Source organism: Punctularia strigosozonata, assembly GCF_000264995.1.
Source record: "Punctularia strigosozonata HHB-11173 SS5 unplaced genomic scaffold PUNSTscaffold_9, whole genome shotgun sequence".
Taxonomy (NCBI): Eukaryota; Fungi; Basidiomycota; class Agaricomycetes; order Corticiales; family Punctulariaceae; genus Punctularia; species Punctularia strigosozonata.
Window position 1 is genome coordinate 1,149,924 of NW_006767441.1, and position 21,073 is coordinate 1,170,996.

A 21,073-nucleotide genomic window follows, 5' to 3' on the forward strand; every position below is an offset into this window, starting at 1 on the left:
CAATATTTATTGCGCATGACGTCATTAAGAATGTCGCAGACAATGTTGAAATCGTCGGCGTGAGGGATGTGGTCTGGAGCAAGCATTTTGACAATAATGCAGCCTTGGTAGGTCCTTGGAGATGGTGGTGCTCTGCAGGTGGTAGAGCCAGTCCCTGCTGCATGACCTAACGACAAATACGAGAAATGGCCGACGGACACAGGGTTCCCACGCCCTACACTGCGTCGCGCCACGTCGCGACTCCATTACGAGCGCTCCCCGGCAAGGACGCGGACTCATTCGACTCTTCCCATCTTTTGCTCTGCTGTCTGGTGCAAGGATGGAAGCGGCGGACTCGTTGTTTGGGCCCGGAGACTCGTCCTCTGACCCCTTCGGGTCGATCCTGGGCAGTCCGGAGCTCGCGGGAAACGCTGGCGAGCAAGCCCATACCGGCGCACCTGGAGAGGCCCCCACGCAATATGACGGTGCAGATCCGTTTGCGACCTACGGCGACAGCAGCGGCTACGATTCTCAGACATGGTCTGGCGCCGCGCAGGCCGATTCTGGGTACGCTCCTCAACCCTCTGCCGTCGCAACCTCTGCTGGTCAAGGTCAACATGGCCAAGGTGCCTACGATGAGTATGCCCAATGGAACTCCTACAGTCAGACTGGAACCGACACTGGATGTGGGTAGTCCTCTATCATCTTAGTTTCGTGTCCCTGAAGCTCGAACAGCATCCAATGGATATAATACGGCCGCATACAATGCTTCTTACTTTCCAGGTAATGACGAGTCCTCTGCACCCGACCGGTTACAGCAGTGATTCTGAGGATCGCATTATCCAGACCAACAATCCACCGATGCATCACAAACAACGTCAACATCATCGTACGACCCATATGCGCCTCCGACGACTCAGCCCACGACCTCCATAACAAGTCCTTACGGCAACGGAACGACCTCCACGTCATCCCAAAGTAATACGTACTCAACATACGGCGCATATACTCCGCAATCGTACTCGCAAACGTCGGCCGCCCCACCAACTCCTTATAGCCCATATCAACCGACGTCGTCCTACGCGTCTCCTTCGTACGAAAAACAAGTGAATCGTCCGCAGCAGCAGTCGTCGTACTCCTCCTACGGCACACCGGCGTACGGCTCGCAAATCGCCTCGCCTGCTATCCCTCCGCCTGCTCCTGCCCCGGCGCGCAGCGAGGCCTCCGCTGCCGCGTATAGGCCCAAGCATCCGAACGCATACGATCCTCCCGTCCCGGTGTTGCGCTCCAGCAAGAAGACAGCTCACACACCGGCGGTTCCTCCACCCGGCCTTCCCTACTCGTCATATGGATATCCCTCTCCTGCGCCTGCGACGGCCACGCCCCCACCGCCACCCCCTCTGGCTCGCTACACATCTCCTGCGCAGACCAGCCAGGCTCCGCTACCACCACCTCCGGCTCGCTATGCATCTCCGGCGCAGGCTCATCAGCCTCCGCCACCTCCCCCCGCGCGTTACGCGTCTCCAGCACAGTCGTCGCACCCGGCCCCGACTGGCTACGGCTCCCCTGCGCAATCTGCACACCCGCCGCCGCCCCGATCTCGGTCTCGCCAGTCTCAGTTCTCCCCGGCACCTCCCAACCCACCCGCATCGTCGCAGTACCCACAGTACTCCCATCCACCTGCGAACGGGCACTCATATGACGCCGTATACCCGACGTTTCCCCCTCCACCGCCGTCAGCAGCTGCGACGGACGGCCTTGGGTTATCGCACGCTGATCCCCACGCAACTAGCGCCACGCAAAGTTTCGATCCGGAGGCGTTTGAAGTCGGAAGTGCGGCTGCCGACAGTCCTGAGACTGAGACGAATCCTCGTGTATATTCCGCCGTGAACGGTGATCATGGTCCAACGGCGGCTCCTGACTACAGCGCTCTTACGTCGGCGTATGCTGCAGACGCAACTACCGCTCCCCATGCAAACGGCGACGTAGCGCGCTCAAAAGAGGCGACTGCGGATGCTGCAGAAGGACCTGTTCCATACGGTGTTTCGCCGTATGAGCATGGTGTAGATCCGGAGGGACAGGACCCGGAAGCGTTTGGAGTAGACGAACATGATCCTGAAGCCGTCGGTATCGCCGATTCCGAAACAGTCAAGCACCTTCACCACGCAGCTTCGCCGACGAAACCGGTTGCTCCTCCTTCGGCCAGCGGTGCAATCAGGCAATCTCCACCGTCCTCTGCGTACGCACCAAACGGGGTTTCGGCGTTTAGAGCGTCTCCGGGACCGGTAGAAAGGACGCAGTCGCCTGCGCGCAGCGTGCCCTCCAGGACGGCATCGCCGTACGATCCGCCGTTCCCTCCTGCACGCTCTGCATACGATCCGCCCAAATCGGAGAAGCCGATATCGCCATCTACTGTATCGTCAGTTGCTTCGCCGCGTGGTAGCCTCGATGCTCCTCGCCGCCCTGGCTCCAGAGTTGGATCCCCTGCGTTTGCGGCGCCAGCGACTACGGCTTCGGCGTACGACCCGTACAAGCCTGGCCCTGCAAGCACACAGGATGCCTATGATCCCGGACGGTATGGCGTGCAGAGGACAGCATCACCCAGCTCGGTGTCCACGAAGTCACAAGTAACCAATCCATACGCTCCCCCGTCCTCTTCTTCGGCGTTTTCGCTAGGTAGGGACCGAGCGATGTCCGGCGGGTCCGTGTCGTCGATGACTACGAGCAATTCCTTCAGCGCGTACGCTCCCAACCCGCAGCCCAAACGACAGGCAAGCGAAGCGTCGGATTACGGAGATTATCAACAGAGATACGGTTACTCTGACCCTGACAAGACGGCGACGTATGATAACCATGTGCAAGAGATCACTCTGGCGGCGCCACCGGTGTATGGCGCGTATGCACCGTCGCCGACGCTCCTGGGTGCCAACGATCCGCTTGGCCGCACTTCTGCACGTGCCCCGGTTATCAGCTTCGGTGCCGGGGGCAGGTTCGTTACGTGCCTGCACGGTTCAGGAACTCTCAACACCGGCTTCGACGTTGCGTTGGCTACTCGTCAATCGACTGACGTTCGTATCCAGAAGCTGCATGACGTAATCCCGCAGTCAGCATTGGACACCACCGAAGTGGTCTTCCCGGGTCCGTTGTTTAACGATCCGGGGACGCCGACCACTAGTCTAGTCGGTACAGGGGCTGCCGCGAAAACCAAAGCCAAGAAGGCCAAGGTGCTCCAGTATCTCGAGGATAGGGCAAACGAGCTTGATCGGGGCCTAGGCTACCTCAGTACAGATTCTATAGAGCACAGTCATGCGGAGGGCAAGCTAGCATTGGTGCGGCTGCTCAAGGTCATGGTCGAGAACGATGGAAAGCTAACCGGAAGGTACGTATCTGATGATGGCGGTAATCTATGTCGTCTCACACCTGCTTAGTGCTGCTATCGACACCGCGGTGCGTGCCGCTCTCGTCCCACGGCTCGCCAACAGCACGGGCGACGCTGCGGACTCTCGTAAGTGTCGCCTACTTCCTCTTGAATTGCGAGACCGACCTCGTTGTAGTGCATACCCCTGCTCTGGGATACGCAGGAATACCGTCGTTGCACTCGAATGAGGCACCCTTGGCGACATACCAAGTCAGAGCATCATCCTTGGATAAAATCCAGGACTTCCTCATTCGTGGGGAGAGGAAGAAGGCGTGTCACTATGCCGCCGACGAGAAGCTCTGGGCACACGCGATGGTCATTGCGAGCAGTGTCGATAAAGACACCTGGAAAGAGGTAGTTAACGACTTCGTCCGGTCGGAGCTTGGTGTTCGGGAAGAGAAATCGAATGGCAGAGAAGCACTCAGGGTAGCTTACAGTCTCTTTGCCGGCCAAGGTGCCGCTGCTGGTGAGAATCGCGTGGGGACCCTTGGTCACAATGTGCTAACCTTTGGCAGTCGAGGAACTACTGCCCCCGAAACTCTTGACGAGGACGTTGGGTCAAACTTTGACTGCTGGCCCACTGCAAGTGCCGCCGATTGCTCATGGGACCCCCATCTCGCCGAACTTCCCTCACCCGGAGAAGACGGCTCGCGTGCCTGCGGAATCGTTGGCGAAGTGGCCGGAGACTGCTGCGATGTTAGCATCAAGTCCCATGACCCCCGACTCTGCGGCTGCTTTGGTTGCTCTCGGGGACTATCTCATGTCTAACGACTGGATAGAGGCGGCCCATGCATGGTAGGCAGTAGATGTTGAATTCCTTCAATCAACCTGACGCCAGTGCCTACAGCTACCTTTTGTCGTCGCAGGCGCACCTCATCGGAGGCAGCAGAGCTCCTTCGGCTCGGATCGTCCTGGTTGGCTCGCAAAGCCCACATCTTCGACTGAACTTTCACAAGGACTCTGACCCTGTCATTTTCTCAGAAATCGCCGAGTTCGCCGCATCGCTCACGCCGGCGCCGAAGGGACAGGAACCGTTCCCGGGATGGGCGCACTTGCAGCCTTACAAGCTGGTTCGGGCTTATCATTTGGCCGAGCTGGGCCATACACAGGCTGCGAACAGATACTGCGAAGCGATTCGCAACTCGCTTACTCGGCCGTCTCCTTATCTAAACATGGCGTTCGCGGATGAGCTCAAGGCTCTTCATGACAGGCTTACCGCTGTGCCGCAGTTGGATAAGGCAGGTTCGTGGATCGGAGGCAAGATGGCGAAACCCAGCTTGGATAGCATAGGCAACTGGCTGGAAGGCCGGTTCACGAAGTTTATCGCTGGTGAGGGCGAGAATTCTCCACCACCCACCGACGATGTAGCGGTCCCCGGTCAGACATCCTCAGGCCCCTTCGCACATTACAGTGCCATCTCCTCGGCGGCGCCATCGACATCCCCTTCACCCCAGCCGTCGTTCACAGCTTATAACGGCATGCCTCCCCCGCCGCGGTCGGGCTCGGCTATGTCATCGCGGCAGTCAACGGTGCCGCAGGTGCAGATCGACCGCGCATCGTCAGCGATGGATCACTATCGCCGGAAGGGTTCTCCAGCGCCCATCAATCGCGTATACTCTGCCAATGCCGCGACAACCACGTTCGCGCAGGCGGAGGCGGCCGGCAACGGGTATGCTCCCGGCCGCTCCTCCCTGGACGAGTCGAAGGACAATGGAGGGTGGTGGAACAGCTCGTTCACGGCAGACTCTGCTGCTCCTACGCCTACTGCCACCACCTTCGGTGCGAGTCCGGAAAACGCGTCGGATGAAGGCTTCATTTCACTCATGGACGTACCTGCGAGCCCCATGCCCATATCGTCCCCTGGTGCGACGCGGACCAATTACCCACCGGAAGACCCGGATGACGACGATCTTGGCCTGGGCAACGCATCGAGCAAGCGCAAGAAGAATTCGACTGATGACGCGGACGCGGACGGTACCACCCCGACCGCGACCCAAAAGAAGGCGGAACCGCCCAAGCCGAAAGCCGAAGAAAAGAAAGCCGGTAAGGGTTACCGGATAACTGCTGGGTGACGACGATACTGATGAGCTCATTAGAACCGACGGCCACGTCCAACGGCTGGCTCAGCCGGTGGTGGAAGAAGAGCGATGGTCCTGCACCTGTGAAGGCCAACATGGGAGAAGACAACTCGTTCTACTTTGACAAGGAGCTTGGCAAGTGGGTCAACAAGAAGGCGGGCGGCGCGGAGGCTGCGAAGCCGGCCGCGCCTCCCCCGCCGCCATCCCGCGCTCAGACGGCGTCCCCGAGCAAGACGGCCTCGGTCATGCCGCACACGGGCACGGTCGCAGGCGAGCCGCCGGTGCGCGCGACGTCGTCGTTCGACCTGACGTCGCCGCCGCGGAAGCCGCCGCCGCCGAGGGCGCGCTCGAATTTGGTTCCGACGGAGAACCTGCCGGACTCCGCGCCACCGTCGCCGGCGCCTGGGGCTGGCTTGAACGTGCCTCCTCCACCTTCGAGACCAAGTTCGAGGGCTCAGGCAGGAGGGAAGAAGAACCTGCGGAGTCGCTATGTGGATGTCTTCCAGGCGCAGCCTGGTGGCGGCGCCGCGTAAATGCGGGTGGTATATACGAACAGTCCGACGTAGACCTGTAGCAATATTTTCTCTTTATAGCCCATACTTAACGTATCCTGCATACTATCCGTAGCATCTCGCATGTTTTTTCTTCGTTTGATAAATCGGATTTCCTTTTTCGCAGCGCAACCAGAGCTCCTTGAATTCTGCAGAGGATACACGTTTATTATTTAAAGGAGCAGCTTGAATGGGTATCCCCTATTCTTGACGCGGAATAGAGAGATGAGGATGGAGAACATCACGAAGATGACCGCCGTCCAGAGGTACACCTGAGCCCTCTGACGCGAAGGCGAGGTTTGGTAGGGGGTGACAATAGTGAGCATGAGGAAGGCCATCGCCAGGACGCCATCTGCGCCAAGCCCACGATGAGCCTCCCATTGACACGAACACAACACAATCCAAAGCTTACACATCAAGGACACCACTTGCGTCTCCTGGCCATACTGGTTCTGGTACCCCGGCGCGATCCACTGGCCGTTTCCGCCCGAGTACGGCGAACCGCGGATTTTGGTGAACATGAAACCGGAGGTCATAGTGAGCGTAGTGAGGACGGTGCCGATGGCCCACACCCAACGATTGTTGAAGATGGGGTAGACGAAGCGGACGGTGAGTGCGAAGAAGAGGAGGAAGGCGAGGGTCGAGCCCCAGCGGGCCCAGTCGAAGGGAGCCTTGTAGGGTATCGGAACGGGCGTTGTGCGGGAGAGTTGCTCGGCAAGAGGTTCGGCGTCGAAGCCGCTGTGGGATGTGCATGTGGTCAGCGCCAGGTCAGTGAGAAGGAGGTATGGGGCGACGTACTAGGAGAAGTCTAATTTGGCAGGAGCGGTCTTGCCGTTGGCCGGGCGCCGGGGACCTTCGGTAGGCGGGTACAAATGAACGACAGGTGCGGATTGCATGCCAAGCTGCGAAAGCGTTCAGCAGATTATTCATAGTGCTAGCTGAGTGCACAAACCTTTTGGAAGACAGAAGGGCCATCATCAAAGTCGAGAGTAGCAAAGAAGTGGTTGTCCCGATCGGCAGGCGAGACAGTCTTCCACGCCTTCGCGACGGCGTTCCAGGACGGATTAAACTCCCTGGGTATAATCGTAAGAGGAGGAGCCTCTGCACGGTGCGGAATGCGAACCTGCAGGGGTTGCATCGCCGCCTCGGGTCGAGCGCGGTGAACTGCACGGAGGCAGACCAGTCGCGCTTGGAACCGGTAATGAGGTCGAACGTCTTCTCGTTCAGTTTGATGACGCCATTGGGCGACGAGTTGGCAAGCTTGGCAAGCTCTTCGCGAGGCGTCAACGCGTGTATGAAGGGCAGCAGGAGCAGCGCAGAGAGCGTCCGTAGCAGCATCATTGGACGGAGTGGATGAGCTGGATGGCCTTGCCAGGATGTCACCGACGCGACGTGGCTCGCCTCGCTATGAGCACAGCCACGGCATTGGATATTATTAGCTGTCCGTACCACCCCCGCCCACCTCCGCTGCGGCTGGTCATCGCAGCGTGCATCTCGAGGTGATAATGTCCCATCAGTTGCTCCTGCGGCTGTTCTTGTCTCCATCGTTCTTCTCGCTTCATGTTGCGCTGCGATACCTGCGCCATTACTCCGACAACATCGGCATCACGTACTACCTGACAAGAAGACTGAGAGAGTATGACACGAACGAACTGAGGGAAGTATGGGGTGAGTTAGATCCTTTTGTGCTACGCGAGCGGCGTCTGATACTACGCATCTTATTGTGTACGTAGGATTAATATGGTGAAGAATGTTCGTCCTCCGTAAGAACTTAGGCTTGACGTGTTCTCAACCCAGTCACCTCCTAGTCACTAGGCCATCGAAGTCAAGGGCGTTGGAGTGTTTCGTGAAAGAAATATGCGAGAGATCGACGCACATATCTATGCTAGTCCGTTCTTCTTCTGTCGAATTTTTGTATGACCTCTCGGAGTTCACGATGCACGCAGACATTATGGTTCATGCAAGCGACCCTCAATGACCTCGCCGTTGATAGGCATAACACCCCCTCCTTCTTCATCTGTCAACGCACACTGCACCAATGCCATGAGCTCATATTCGGCGACATCCCTCCACCCGTACCATCGCCCTACCAAACCCTCAGCCTGACCTTTCGTACCAAGTCCTTGTTCGCTCGCAAGAAGGTGAAGGCAAACGTCGAGCCTGCGCTCGTCGGACTCGGGATGGTGCTAGCGGGGGCCCCGGGTATGCCTAGCGTAACGGAAATTATGGGTGAAGTCGCGATTGAGCAAGGGCGGCTCGATGAGGAAGGGACAGAGATGAGAGGATTTGATACGGGCGAGGATGACGTCGCGACCGGGAACGCTGAATCTGTCTTACCGAAAGACAATCCGGATGAAGGCGATTCTGGAGAGAACTCGGACGGCGAAGCACTCACCCCCGTCATCACGCCGGTCACCGAGTACGCCGACTCGTCCACGAATGCCGCAGTGGATCGAACGCTTTCGTTGGACGGACACGCGGTGACCGCTGCTCGCCGTATGAAGCGTACCATCACGCCGTCCGCCGCCCAAACCTCGCCCGCCTTACCCCTCCACTTGATGAACATACGTCGGTCGCGCATGTCGGAAGATCCGCTTGGACAATACGAACAACCTGCCACGGTGTTCACGCATACACCTTCCCAATCTTCCCCATCAGTTTCGCTTTTGAAGCCGAACAGGGGACCTGCTGCCGATTCCATCTTGTCGAAGTACGGTGCACAGACGCAGATTCATCTGCTGAGGAGCTACTACTGTCGCTCAGAGGTAATATGCTGCGGTGTCATCTCATTGGTCCCAACCAGACGCTGACGGACGACGCTTTCCCTTACCAGGTACAGTTCTTGCTGACGCTGGAAAGTATCTCGAACCGCCTGCTCGTCATCCCACGGCCAGCGCGAGTCAGTGCCCTGCGAGCTGAACTTACAGCACTGAATCACAAACTCCCTGCGGAGGTAATCCACTCGGCGTCTGATCAACCTTGTGACAGTGCTTATGTATATTGATGCAGGTATGCATGCCAATGTGGTGTTCATCCTCAGACGTCCCCGGACCCCCACCAGCCAGAATACCACAACCGCACCATCGCATCGTGCGCATCCCTCCCGGAGAATCGGTAGTTCTGAACAGCGCCGAGCGTGCGCCGTACGTGCTCATTCTTGAAATTCTGAACGACGACCTCGACTTCGATCCCGCGAAGCGTAGCAACAAGGAAATCCTGAAAAAGATCGTCGAGAAGGAAAATGAGCGTAAGGGCGCCTCGCACGATCTCGTCGCCTTTGCGAGGCGAGATAGCGTCAAGGGCAAGGATGTCCCGCAGCTTCCAGCAGACGGAGATGCCGACGCTGCGAACCCTGAAGCTGATGTCGACGGCGCCAAGTCCGAGTTCGCTCTGGGCGAAGAGGAGATGGGAAAGGAGATGGAAGGCCCGCCTCCCGTCATCTCTGCAATTTCCCCGACGCCGACCACAGCTCGCTTTCCGGAAGGCGGAGAAGAGGAGGAGGAGGAGATTGACCTGGTAGAGCAGCTATATGGCGCTGGTCACTCGCTCCGTTCAAAGCCGGTGGACCTCTCTGACTCGGTCGTCTTGCCTGCGGCGCCGAAGAATAGGGATCTCGACATGGCCGCGTGGTCCTCGTCGAACCCCGTCACGCCAGCTGTGGCCATACAAGGGTCTTCCGCCTTCGCGCGAGCTCAGACCGTGCCGAACACGGTGGACAACGGGCTGAGTATGGACGAGTACGCGCAGAGGATGAGGACGGCGGCAGTGATGCTTGCGCAGCTGAATGCCAGCATGATGCGGGAACCCGTAACAACCGCGCCTGTTCCCGGGGCACCACACGCATCCGACGCCGCTCGAGGATGGTCCAGCTGGATCCCTGGTGGGACCACTGCCGAAGCGAGCGCTGCGAAGGGCCCTGTTCATCCGACGCTGGCGAACGCGGGCCCCCGCGCCGACCCGGCCGCACCCCAGATGCGCATGAAGCTGCAGCCAGCCGAGGCGACCGCCATCCGTGAGCGAATCATGAAGGAGATGCTCGCGCTGGAGGAGGAGCGCATGGCGCGCATGCGCGAGCGGGAGAACCGAACCGGTTTTGTGCCGGTACGAGATATTGCGAGCGGAAGCGGGGCGGCAAAGAGTGCGGAAGACGAAGGCATCATTAGGCGGGAGCTAGACAAGGCGGACCCGAGTGCTGCGGTGTTTAGCGAGAGCTGGACGACGAAGAAGGTGCTTGTTCTCGATCTCTGGGTTTGGGAGAGATCGTTGATCAGATTCGATGCAGAGTCGAATACGGCAGGCATCACCCTATGGGCACCTTGCCTCTTGGGACTGCGTGTCAGTGATCGTCAAGACGGGGGGTGACCTGAGGCAGGAACAGTTCGCGGTGCAGCTCATTCAAGAGTTCGGCAAGATATGGCGGGATGAGAACTGCCCATGCTGGGTCCGACAGTGTGTCCCAGTGCTTAACTAACATCTTGCAATCGACCATTGAGCGGAATGGGCTCCAGTTTCCAGATCTTGATCACGGGCGCCACCTCCGCCATCGTTGAGACCATCACAGACGCGGTATCGATACACTCAATCAAGAAGGCGGAATACGCGCGACGATTAGCGGAGGGTGGACTGGGGCACGTTACATTGCTAGATCACTTCAAGAACGTAAGGGACCCGGACTCCGAGGGCTGCCGACTTCCATCCCAATGAGAGATGCTGACAAGGTGTTCACAGACCTACGGCGACCCTGGGTCCGCCAAGTTTGCCCGGGCGCAGCGCAACTTCGCCAAGTCCCTAGCCGGGTACTCGGTCGTCACATACCTGCTCCAGATCAAGGACCGGCACAACGGAAACATTCTCCTCGACCGGGACGGGCACCTGATCCACATCGATTTTGGCTTCATGCTCTCCAACTCGCCGGGAAACATCGGGTTTGAGGCTGCACCGTTCAAGCTGCCGCTCGAGTACGTCGACGTGCTCGGCGGCGTGGACGGCGACGGGTTCAAAGAATTCAGGCGCCTGTTCCGGGAGGGCTTCGAGGCCGCGCGAAAACACTGCGACAGGATCGTCAGTGAGTAGTCTTGTCGCGGACCCCGCGCCTGCTGCAGCGTGCTCACGCCGTCGTCGGATGTTTCAGCCATGGTTGAACTCATGCAGAAAGATTCGAACTTCCCTTGCTTCGCCGCCCTGGGGGAACAGACTGCGGTTCAATTGCGGGATCGCTTTATGCCTACGATGACACATACGCTTGTGGGGGAACACATAGACCGGCTCATCGACACGTCTCTCGGATCTCACTGGACACGCCTGTACGACTCGGTGAGGCTGAACCCCACTTCTTTCGCGGCAAACATCAAGGCTGACAATCATGCAGTACCAATACTATTCGCAGTCTATTTTATAACTCGTTCACACTCGGACCTTCACGCATCTTCGCTTTCTTTCCAGCGCCACCACATTTGTGTATCTATGACATTACAAATCCGTGTATAGTTCTGATACGACCATCTCCATGGTAGATGAACATGAGCAATGAAAACAAAATGCATTACGTGCTGCGCACGGGATAGATAAATACAATCGGTGTATGTGTGCAGAGCCCAGCACCCAGATTAGAACAGTTTGTCGTATCTATTCAAGCACGAGTACCACTCATAATCTATGAAAGGTTAGCACCTCACAATTGAGGATATACAAGGCCAATGCCCTTACCGAAGTTCTGCGCGGGGTCACACCAGCACTTGCCCTTCTTGTGCGCTTCGCCCTGGGGACAATGCTGGAAGGGTTCGTGCCGGTATCCGATATCGTTGAAGAAGTGGATCTGGTCCTTGCGCGCGAAGAGCGCGGCGCCAATGCTGTGCACGGGGGCGTCGCCCCATCGCTCGTAGTAGAAGCCGCCCTTCTCGTCGAGGAAGTCAAAGTACTTGGTGTATGCCTCCGAGCGCCAAAGGTCGAGCGAGCCGATCTCGAAGTTGGACCAGAAGTGGCAGCGGTTGTAGGTCTCGCCGCCGTCATCGGAGAGGAAGGCCATCGCGTTGTCAGGCGAGACAAGGTCAGGGTTCGCGTTGATGAACTCTGTGATAGCGGGTGAGTGTGTCGGCCTGCCAATGAGCGTCGATGTAAAGTAGCTATGACGCACCCTTGGTGGCGGACCATAATGTTGGGATGGTAGCCTCGTACTCGTAAAGAGAGACAGTGAAGCCTGATCAGAGCATGAATGCGAAGAACAAGAAGATTGTGGAGAAGTTGCTTACCGTAGACCTTGTCGCCGTCTTGCATTACGAGGAATGGATCGTAGTCGAGATCGCAGAAGAACTTGACATCGGGCCTAGTGCACAGTCAGCCAGGATCACGCGCATGCGTTCATTTTCCCATACTCGATGCGCCAGTAGTACTTGTAGTCCTTCAGCAGTTCGTGGCGGTAGAAAAACTAGCAAGTCGTCTTCATCAGCACTTCATGCTGTTGCACAAAGGGATCGGAACCTACGCCGGAGTTGAATCGGCACATATTACGGTAAGGGACGCTTCCTGTCGGAGAAATGGCGCCCGTGAGGAAACACTTCGGATGCGGAGTCGCAGGGCGACTGACCTCCGTAGATCACGTTGTTCTTGACCATGTCCTCCCTGGCGGCCCTAGCCCGGTCCTCATCGATCCAGCTCGGCTGGACCCATTGGTCCTTGGGAATGAGGCCAAATTTGACGTCCGCATCCGTGAGTTCAGATACACGACTGTGGAGAAGGCGGGTAAATATGGACATTCGATGCGAAGTAGCACGAGAAAGAGTGTGGAAATAGAGAGCAGAAGTGCGCCGTACTTCTTGAACTCGTCGCTGAAGGGCTCGTCGTTGAGGAAGACGTAGGGGTAGTTGAACTTCTTATTGAAGCGGTCCTCCATTTGCTTCATGCTCGGCACGACGCCGTTCAGGTCGCTATTGCGCGCGAGAAGGACAAAGACGGCGTTGGCTTTGCGCTCCGGCGGCTTGGGCTTGTCACCGGCGTGGTAGTACTCATCGGGTACAGGTGTCTTGTACGGCGGGCTGGGCGCCTGGGCACCGATACCGAGCTTGTCCGTTATGTGAGATATAGATGTCACTTGCCCATAACCCTCATGCGATATGCTGAGGATCCAGTGCAGACTGATCTGTGGGGAGGGGTTAGCTTGCGGCATGAGGGGTAGAGGCGTTTATGCGCACTATGAAGGTCAAGACGACCAACACATAACGCATAGGCGTCATCATCTTGGGCGACGCAGTCGGACCCCTCTCCTCGCTGCTCTCTGCAGTGACGAAAGAAAGAAAGAAGAATTGAACACGACGTGGAGGAGAAAGAGTTGTGAGGAGCAATCACCAAAGCTGTGGTCCAGCGTACAGTGATCGTTCCCAGCGCCCGGTCGGGGTGTTTGGCTGTGTTTGTGCTGCGGTGGCTGCCCCGCCCTCCCGAATTTTTGTGCGCGCGTTCCGTCACCGCTCGCTCGCCACTGCTCCTAACGTTCCCGTCCTAATGGCCACGTCTGCGTTCCCCGGCTACCCCGCGCCCGCGTCCCCTGCCCCGGCGCCGTCAGGTCCCTCGACGCATGTGCCGAGTTACTTGACACCCGTCGCGCCGCTGGTGCACGCGTACAACCGGTTCGCTCACTGGCGTACTGCGCTCGACCTCCCCAGCCCTGGAACGGCCGAGAATCTACAGAAGGAAGTCAAGAGTACGTCCTGCTGTTTGCCAATGCATACCCCCCAGGACTGACTATCAAGCTACGCAGACACTCACTTGACGAACTTCTTCTTTGATGGCGCCCGTGCCGACCTCACCAAGAGCTTGTCAATGAACCCCGCCTTCCAATGTACACATTCGTTCGCAATGGGCTCGCAAACAGCACCGCCGTCGTACAACTTCGGTACCGTGTTTGCTAGCAATGACGTACGTCACCTCTGCCATCCGCAGCGAAGTTGTTCCTGAGACAGGTCTCCCAGATTTTCCTGCAAGGCGGTGTTGACAATGAGGGCAACGTTAACGCACGGTTTAACAAGGGATGGTCAGACAGCAGCATTACGAAGGTGCAGGGCCAGGTCAGTCCACGCCTCCCGTTCCTCGCCTATCGCCGATGCTCATGAAATCCATCCAGTTGTCCTTCACCGAAGGCCACAGCATGCTTCAACTGGAGCAAGACTACCAAGGGAAGGACTTCAGCGCGAATGTCAAGGCGCTCAACCCCTCCCCGGCAGACCTCACCGGAATCTACGTCGGCAACTACCTCCAGTCCGTCTCGAAAAACATCGCCGTCGGCTTCGAGTCCGTTCTACAGCGCCCGGCTCCGGGTATGGTCGAGCTCACGACGTCCTACCTCGGCAAGTACACGTCCGCGGACCGGAGCTGGATTGCGACCGCGCAGGTGCAGCCGCCTGGCGTGATCCAGGCAACGTACTGGCAGAAGCTGAGCGAGAAGCTCGACGTCGCGGCGGACCTCCAGGTTGTGGCCGCCCCGACACGGCGTGACGCGGTCGCCACGCTTGGCGCCAAGTGGGACTTGCGCGCGAGCACGTTCCGTGCGCAGCTCGATTCGACGGGCAAGGTCTCCGCACTGCTCGAGCAGCGGTTCTCGCCCGCGCTGGCTATCCTGTTCGCGGGTGAGATAGATCACTTCAAGGTATGACACTCGCAATACGCGTACTCCAGTCATCCAGCTGACGACGCCTTACAGAACGCGAGCAAGTTCGGTGTCGGTGTGATGGTCGAGTCGTCGTCGTTGACACCAGAGGAGATGGGCATGCCTCCACAACCCGGTTACCCATACACGCCCCCGCCGTACTGATGCATACATACATTATAGCCGCTTAATACATACAATGCTCTCGCACTTCGCTGTCTAGAATTCATCATGGTTGAAATCCCTGCTCTATCAACCGTCCTCTGTATCCATCAAGCTGGGATCGATTGGTATCGCCTCCGTTTCTGTCATACTAACGTCTTCGGTGACGTCCTGCATGCCGCTCGCGACCCCTTGCTCTGATTCCGCCGCCGCGCCGCCTACGTGTCCTTCGCTTTCATCTTTCTCCTTGCCCTTCTCGCTTCCCGCATTCTTTCTCTTCCTCTTCCTGCGTCTGCGAGGCGCCTCCTCGGGCTCTGCTATTCCGATTGCCTGGTCCACCAGGTTGAAGTCCGCCTCCGTCCACTCCTGCTGCACCTCGTACTCCCGCATCTTGCCCTTGCCTCTTCCCTTTCCGCTGCCCACAGCGTCATCTCGTTTATCATGTGGTGCAGCATCCGCCGAGGACGAAGAAGCGGCTTTAGGCACGAGCTCAACCTGCCGAAAGCGGACGCGCTTCTCGGTGTTCGCGACGTGCGTGAGCGCGCGTGCAGGTTGACCGTCTTCCTCTGTGAGATAGACCGCCGTCAAGCGCCGGGAAAACGATGAGGCGGTCGCGACCTATCCCCTACCTTCCCCATCCTTGAAGATAAGCTCTGTCCCGAGCAGTTCGCGATGCTCCCCCTTGAAAACGGTCCCGCTCAATTGCAGAAATGGAGTAGGCGTGTCCAGTCCCTACACGTCATCCACCCTACATCGGTCAGTGCCGTTCCTGCGATCGAGACGACACTCACTATGAGACGGTACGTCGAACTGCTCGGGACGAGCGTCGGTTCGACCGTGCCTAGGTCGAGCGTCACGTACTCCACCTCTTCCTCGCCGCTCTCGTACTCCTCATCTGGTCCAAAGGATTCGACATGTCGATAGCCGGGGATTAGGGTCTTCCGAGGAGCGGAGTCGTCGTCCATGGGAGGTGCAGATGAAAAGAGGATTAATGCTGTCACATGACCGTTTCACGCGTCGCGTCGCGTTTCAGACCGTCGTTGTTCCCTCCTTTGTCGCAAGGCTTTCGCGAGGCTCGAACTTGTTGACATGGGTGTACGGACAGGCATCGAAGGAACCGAACGTGATACCGCTCTCGCAGCATTGGCGAGGCTCTTGCGACTGCCGTGCTAGCATTTGAATGTCCTCTGGCCTTCAGGAAACTGCCGTGAATGCTCTTCTCCTGGATACCGAGCTTTAGCTAGCGACTTGACAGCTGCGAGCTCACTGTCATCTCGTGATTTGATGCGCAAAGGCTACCTCAACTTCGCTACTTCAACTTCTCCGACGAATGGTCTCTGCAAAATGGGTGTGTGTTGGAGCCGACCATATCCGGATGCAAATTTGAACACCCACTTACTCCGCCCTGATTTCTCGGCGCTACGCAATACCATCCATGCAAAATCCGGTGTCCGTGACGGTCGAAGCATCTGGCAATTATAAATATCGAAATGTCAGCTCCATGTCGCAAGCGCGCCGTTCGACCGGTGGCGGACGTTCTCGGAGGCAAACAGACTCTATCGCAGCAGTGATTTCGGATGCCCTATCTCAGCTCGAGATCCGGCTGGCAATCGATCGCCTACGAACTTTGAAAATATGTACGGGCAGCAATTTTGCGCGAACCCAGCTCTCTCTGCGATCTCAGATCCCCGGGGAAAGACCCTTGCCGTCATCGCCCAATGGGTTTCGCGCTCCGGCGAGGCACGGAAGGACTGAGCGAGTCCATAGTCGGTCAACCGGTCACCGTTTGGCGAATATTGCATTTCGTTGATATCCTCATATCATGGCCATTGCTGACCGACGTGCGGACGCGTTTCAGCCTCCATCTTCTTCGTCTTCGCGCTTCGGCGGCGGGTCTAGCTTCTTTCTAGCTAGCGTCCTCGGTGCGAGTTCACATGTCCAGCGCTGCGGAACTCGCGAGTGCACGGCTGGCCCCAGCGCTTGGCCCCCTGATCATCTCGTCGCCGGGCTGCGGGTGCCCGGATTCAGGCGGTGCTCCCGGAAATCAGGTTGCGATGACCCTGACCCTCCAAAAAGTGATCGATGCAAAGAGGATCGGCACGGTAACGACGTTATCTTGCACTGGTCTTGGGCGTCCACGATATAACAGGACACGCACGCTGCGATATGTCGTAATCCCGAAGGACTGCAGGGTGTTATATACGATGGAAAGCACATTAAAAAGGGTCGAACACAGAGAGCACGAGTGACTAAACGAGAGTGTATGATTACTAGTTGTGTGGGTGTGAGCAAACAACTGGGGTCCCGAGGAGGGCGGTGTGCGAGGGACAAAAAGAGACGGGTGAAGGAAGAGATCACGGAAACGCGAGAGGTTGCGACTAATCCGACAGCACTAGTGATTATACTCCTTTACTAAAAAAATCGACGGTCATGTTGATGATGATGGAAATGGACGTAATGCAGAGGGAAGGAGAGAGAGAGGAAGTCCCGTGTAGTGTACGTTTGATTGCAGTTGCGAGGCAGAGGCGAGAATGGAGGAGCTTGAAGACAAGACGGCGAGCCAGAGAACCAAGCGTAGGAAGAACACGAGAAGGGCGAATGTTGGATTATGTGATAGATCGGATTATAACGGATTGTTGATGATGCCGGGTTGAGAATTCAGGGCTGAGACGCGAGCTGGGCCTTGGCGCACTTGTCGAGCAGACGCTCGATGGCGATGAGGTGCTTGGTATACGCATTGTTGTATCGGCGCATGGTCAGGAGCTGGGGCCGGATACGGCTGATGAGCGTCTCCTGTTGGTCGGGCTCCGCGGTCGACACCGCACGCTGCAGGACATAGTCTACGCGATTTTCAGGAGGCTAGCAGGACAAAGACGCAGACGGCACGCACTGGCATACTGGTCCTTCATCATGGTCACGATCGGCGAGGAGCCGTCCGCGCCCTGAGCGAGGATCTCGTCGATCAGCGCCCGACGACTGTCCGGCTCGGCGGTGACGAGCGCCTTCTCGCAAACGTTCGACGCGAACTTGTGTCGGGCCATGGGCAACATCTGGCCTCTGAGCTTCTGCACGACTTCCGCACGGTCCTGCGGCGCACCGTGCTCAAGCACGAACTGGATCACGTAGTTCTACAACATACGCGTCCAAGGTCAGTTCGAGTCGACGCGCGGGAAAGCCTGAGCGCGCGTGCGTGACTCACCCCGAACTGGTCCTGCATGAGCTGGATCGTGCACTCGTGCAGCTCCGCAAGCAGGCCACGCGTCTGCTCCGGCGAGAGGTATTCGAGGCAGCGCTGCAGCACGCGGCAGCCGTACGGATGAGACGCGAGCTCGAAGACGTGCGATTGGAAGCCGTTCACGAAGGTCAGCAGCGACGGGTTCACGCGCTCGATGATCTTTTGGATGACCTGAAAAGGGTAGAATTAAGTGTGAGACATGCGTAAATCATAAGACTCAGGATGCACGAACATGATTGCCGTTCGCATCCTTGACGCATCGGATTACATGCGGCTCTAGCTCGCGAACGAACTTGGCCTGATGGCTCTCAGGCAGATACTCGAGGGCCTGATGGGAAAGCGAGTTAACCAACGATATTCCACTCCCAAGACACAGAAGCAGAGACCGTCCCGCACCTTCTGCACCACCCGACACCCATACATCTGCAAGCTAAGCGCCAACACATGGTCGCTCAAGCACTCGGCGATCGCGACGCGCTGCGCGGGCGAACAGTGCTCGAGCAGCTTCTGCACCACATAGTTCCCAAACACGTCCTGCGTCAGCTGCAGCGCATGCCCCCCCGGCACGATCTCCGCAAACACCGCCTCGCGCTCCTCCGCGCTCGCGCCCTCGAGCTTCTGCTGGATGAACCGCGAGCCGTGCTGGTCCCCGCCAAACTCGGCGACGTGTCCCGCGATGTCCGCCAGCTCCCACTTGCGCGCCTTGTTCGCGCGGAACTCCTCGAGCAGCGCGCTCCGCTGCGCCCCGCCGTCCTCGCGCCGCATCGCGCCACGCGGCATCGCGTAACCCTGGGGCTGTTGCGGCGGTTGCTGGAGTACGCCTTGCTGGGAGCCGCGCCGCGCGTGCCCGTAGGCCGGGCCCATCATCGGGACTTGTGCGTGCATCCCGACCGCGGCGCCGTAGTCGAGCGCCGGGGCGTAGGCTTGGTGCGGGTGCGGCGACGGCGTCGAGCGCAGCGGACTGTAGATCATGTTCTGGTGGTGCATCTGCGCCGCGTTCTGCTGCAGGTTGTATTGCAGCTCGCGCTTCTTGTCCGAGAGCGTCGCGGGTGCCGCGGCTGCGGGCATCTGAGGCGTCAACATCGGCGACGCGGCCGGGTTCCACATCAGGGGCGTGGACGGGTAGTAGAACTGCGAGCTTGCGGCGCGCGCCGAGTAGTCGTAGAACTGGATGCGAGATTGAACCGTGAGCAGGGGAGGAGGATGATCACGTCGAGAAGGACCAACGACTTACGGGAGTGGTCGCGGCGGCGACGCCCGCCGCTCCGTACACCGCCGCCTCGGGCGCAGGCGCAGGCGCGTATCCGTACGCACCGAAGTCGAGCTGGCCGCCGTGGTTGGAGTAGTACGGCGGGTACGCCTGCTGCTGCTGTTGATGAGGCACGGAAGCCACCTGCGGCCTTGGCATCGACCCGGACATCGACCCGCTCTCGTACTCGTCCGCGACCGCCATCCCGCGCAACGCTGTCGACAGCTCGTCTGCAACATTATCGCCGTTGCCTGCGTTTCCGTTGTCGTACCCGCTCGAGTACCCGTTTGCGGAGTTGAACCCTAATCATGGTTATCGCGAAATGCAATCAGCAATCATACGAATCAGCGGATCAAAAACAAACGAAACGAGGCGTCGATCCAAAGGCTATCAATGTGGAAGAAGAGACAGAGCTCGGAGCCAAGCTCCGCGCTTCGCGGACGTAAAAATAAAGACGAGGCGAGAGATTAGGCTAACCTAGTTGCTTGTCATACCGTTGAGGGGACAGCTGTGCGGATTTGGACCCCCGCTCGCGGTCAGCCGCGGAGAGGCCCGGGTGGCCAGCCGAGACGTGTCGATTCCGTCCATACAGGACGTCCTAAAACGTACCTATCAGCTACACGGAAGCATGGCAAGGTGAACGAGGGCTTACGAGGTCCTTCTTGGTGGAACCGTCGTCCCAGGAGCCGCTAGATGCACGCGACTGCTGCTGCTGACCCTGGGAGGACTGCGGCCAGTAGACCTCGTCCCTGGCGGGGGCGAGGTCCGTCGCCGAGGACACCGACGCGTTGCGTTTCGGGGCCGGACCACCCCAGACCTATGTGGACGTATGGCACGGAGCCAGGCTCAAAAGATAGCGGATGGGTGAGCGAGCACACTGACCTGCCACCCGGCATTGTAACTCTTCAGGCCGCCGGAAGGGTGGTTGAGAGACGCGAACACGTCGCCGGTGTTCGACCCGGCCATCTTCCTATGCGACTGAAGGTCGAAGAGAGGAAAGAGAGAGAGATATGAACGTCAGGAGAGGGAGACCGACATGACACGACACGCGAAAGCCACAGCTCGGATGGTTTAGCGAGGGAAGTGTCTACTCACGTGTTGACCCGGCGGGGAAGAGCTGTCGGACGAGCCGGAAACTTTGCGCGACGCGGTCGAAGTAGTATTAGTTGTCGGCATAACTATGGGACGAGGGTTGCAGTGCTCTCCAAAATCGCTAGGGTGCAGGCGTCGGTGTCCGGAGAAGAGTTAGCGAGGGCGGGAGGGCGGGCAGAGAGAGGAGTGGGGAAATTAGCGTTTGAGCAGAAATGAAGGGGGAGTGCTCACCGACGGAGAGACGGAGAAAGGTGGAAATTAGAATTAGGTGGGTAGATAAAAGAAGGCGCGGGGGGACCCAAGAGGCGCTGGTATGTGGTACTATCGGCGCTGCACGGAGGAAACGTGTCAGGACTCGGGACTATGGGGTGCGGCACGAAGGGGGCGAAGCTGGGGAACGCGGTCACGCCCCGACGCTTGCATAGACGAGCGAAGGTGCACGAGGAGGCGAGCAGGCGGTGACTCACGAACAGGGGGATAGCAGACGACCACTGTACACAAGCCCGAGTTGCTCGCGCAGAGAACGAAGGTGGGCGCCGAGCAAGGGTTTGGGTCGGTGAAGCGACCGGGCCGGAGGGAGACAAGCACCTTGCTGGCGGCGACGCGTAAAATACAGGGCAAAAAATAATATGGAAGGAGCGGAGGGGCGCGGCGATGGATTGCACGGGCCAGGC

At 58.4% G+C, this 21,073-nt stretch overlaps 6 protein-coding genes across 6 annotated transcripts; 3 read left to right on the forward strand and 3 right to left on the reverse strand.

Annotated features, from left to right (window-relative positions):
* The first annotated feature begins 1,719 nt into the window (after positions 1-1,719).
* On the forward strand, positions 1,720-7,387 carry PUNSTDRAFT_105006 (uncharacterized protein). Its single transcript, XM_007385576.1, has 10 exons — positions 1,720-3,358; positions 3,408-3,484; positions 3,534-3,863; positions 3,913-4,192; positions 4,245-5,440; positions 5,494-6,378; positions 6,439-6,764; positions 6,825-6,928; positions 6,979-7,099; positions 7,150-7,387. Exons 1-6 carry the CDS (start codon positions 2,670-2,672, stop codon positions 6,006-6,008), a joined length of 3,087 nt encoding a protein of 1,028 aa, XP_007385638.1. The 5' UTR covers positions 1,720-2,669; the 3' UTR covers positions 6,009-6,378; positions 6,439-6,764; positions 6,825-6,928; positions 6,979-7,099; positions 7,150-7,387.
* A 124-nt stretch (positions 7,388-7,511) lies between these two features.
* Positions 7,512-11,565, forward strand: PUNSTDRAFT_144847 (uncharacterized protein). Its single transcript, XM_007385577.1, has 11 exons — positions 7,512-7,694; positions 7,760-7,769; positions 7,824-7,914; positions 7,973-8,791; positions 8,860-8,979; positions 9,036-10,253; positions 10,309-10,475; positions 10,535-10,685; positions 10,755-11,091; positions 11,158-11,339; positions 11,395-11,565. Exons 1-11 carry the CDS (start codon positions 7,532-7,534, stop codon positions 11,422-11,424), a joined length of 3,288 nt encoding a protein of 1,095 aa, XP_007385639.1. The 5' UTR covers positions 7,512-7,531; the 3' UTR covers positions 11,425-11,565.
* Positions 11,551-13,357, reverse strand: PUNSTDRAFT_89589 (glycosyltransferase family 15 protein). Its single transcript, XM_007385578.1, has 9 exons — positions 13,214-13,357; positions 12,836-13,161; positions 12,610-12,749; positions 12,508-12,548; positions 12,398-12,450; positions 12,275-12,348; positions 12,160-12,222; positions 11,733-12,095; positions 11,551-11,679 (listed from the first exon to the last, which is right to left on the reverse strand). The coding sequence occupies exons 1-9, from the start codon at positions 13,256-13,258 to the stop codon at positions 11,633-11,635; spliced, it is 1,152 nt and encodes a 383-aa protein (XP_007385640.1). The 5' UTR covers positions 13,259-13,357; the 3' UTR covers positions 11,551-11,632.
* Positions 13,358-13,498: 141 nt separating this feature from the next.
* PUNSTDRAFT_127091 (uncharacterized protein) lies at positions 13,499-14,912 on the forward strand. Its single transcript, XM_007385579.1, has 5 exons — positions 13,499-13,719; positions 13,777-13,934; positions 13,988-14,083; positions 14,140-14,661; positions 14,716-14,912. The coding sequence occupies exons 1-5, from the start codon at positions 13,521-13,523 to the stop codon at positions 14,824-14,826; spliced, it is 1,086 nt and encodes a 361-aa protein (XP_007385641.1). The 5' UTR covers positions 13,499-13,520; the 3' UTR covers positions 14,827-14,912.
* A 529-nt stretch (positions 14,913-15,441) lies between these two features.
* On the reverse strand, positions 15,442-15,788 carry PUNSTDRAFT_70589 (uncharacterized protein; the record flags this gene model as incomplete). The annotated part of the gene is made up of 2 exons (XM_007385580.1): positions 15,442-15,555; positions 15,615-15,788. 2 exons carry the CDS (start codon positions 15,786-15,788, stop codon positions 15,442-15,444), a joined length of 288 nt encoding a protein of 95 aa, XP_007385642.1.
* A 1,229-nt stretch (positions 15,789-17,017) lies between these two features.
* Positions 17,018-20,425, reverse strand: PUNSTDRAFT_53691 (uncharacterized protein). Its single transcript, XM_007385775.1, has 9 exons — positions 20,403-20,425; positions 19,960-20,285; positions 19,785-19,905; positions 19,293-19,609; positions 18,455-19,225; positions 18,291-18,386; positions 18,023-18,229; positions 17,714-17,951; positions 17,018-17,663 (listed from the first exon to the last, which is right to left on the reverse strand). Exons 4-9 carry the CDS (start codon positions 19,509-19,511, stop codon positions 17,482-17,484), a joined length of 1,713 nt encoding a protein of 570 aa, XP_007385837.1. The 5' UTR covers positions 19,512-19,609; positions 19,785-19,905; positions 19,960-20,285; positions 20,403-20,425; the 3' UTR covers positions 17,018-17,481.
* Positions 20,426-21,073: the final 648 nt, after the last annotated feature.

Coding starts and splice junctions, on each gene's coding strand:
- PUNSTDRAFT_53691 (XM_007385775.1), bottom strand. CDS start 19,511: ATGGCGGTCGCGGACGAGTACGAGAGCGGGTCGATGTCCGGGTCGATG. Junction 17,952..18,022: donor TCATGCAGGACCAGTTCGGG/GTGAGTCACGCA, acceptor CGTATGTTGTAG/AACTACGTGATCCAGTTCGT. Junction 17,664..17,713: donor GATGAAGGACCAGTATGCCA/GTGCGTGCCGTC, acceptor AAAATCGCGTAG/ACTATGTCCTGCAGCGTGCG.
- PUNSTDRAFT_105006 (XM_007385576.1), top strand. CDS start 2,670: ATGTCCGGCGGGTCCGTGTCGTCGATGACTACGAGCAATTCCTTCAGC. Junction 3,359..3,407: donor GATGGAAAGCTAACCGGAAG/GTACGTATCTGA, acceptor ACACCTGCTTAG/TGCTGCTATCGACACCGCGG. Junction 3,864..3,912: donor CGGCCAAGGTGCCGCTGCTG/GTGAGAATCGCG, acceptor AACCTTTGGCAG/TCGAGGAACTACTGCCCCCG.
- PUNSTDRAFT_144847 (XM_007385577.1), top strand. CDS start 7,532: ATGTCCCATCAGTTGCTCCTGCGGCTGTTCTTGTCTCCATCGTTCTTC. Junction 8,792..8,859: donor GCTACTACTGTCGCTCAGAG/GTAATATGCTGC, acceptor TTCCCTTACCAG/GTACAGTTCTTGCTGACGCT. Junction 8,980..9,035: donor ATCACAAACTCCCTGCGGAG/GTAATCCACTCG, acceptor ATATTGATGCAG/GTATGCATGCCAATGTGGTG.
- PUNSTDRAFT_89589 (XM_007385578.1), bottom strand. CDS start 13,258: ATGATGACGCCTATGCGTTATGTGTTGGTCGTCTTGACCTTCATA. Junction 12,549..12,609: donor GAACAACGTGATCTACGGAG/GTCAGTCGCCCT, acceptor TTTCTCCGACAG/GAAGCGTCCCTTACCGTAAT. Junction 12,096..12,159: donor ATTATGGTCCGCCACCAAGG/GTGCGTCATAGC, acceptor CCGCTATCACAG/AGTTCATCAACGCGAACCCT.
- PUNSTDRAFT_127091 (XM_007385579.1), top strand. CDS start 13,521: ATGGCCACGTCTGCGTTCCCCGGCTACCCCGCGCCCGCGTCCCCTGCC. Junction 13,720..13,776: donor TCTACAGAAGGAAGTCAAGA/GTACGTCCTGCT, acceptor CAAGCTACGCAG/ACACTCACTTGACGAACTTC. Junction 13,935..13,987: donor CCGTGTTTGCTAGCAATGAC/GTACGTCACCTC, acceptor CAGGTCTCCCAG/ATTTTCCTGCAAGGCGGTGT.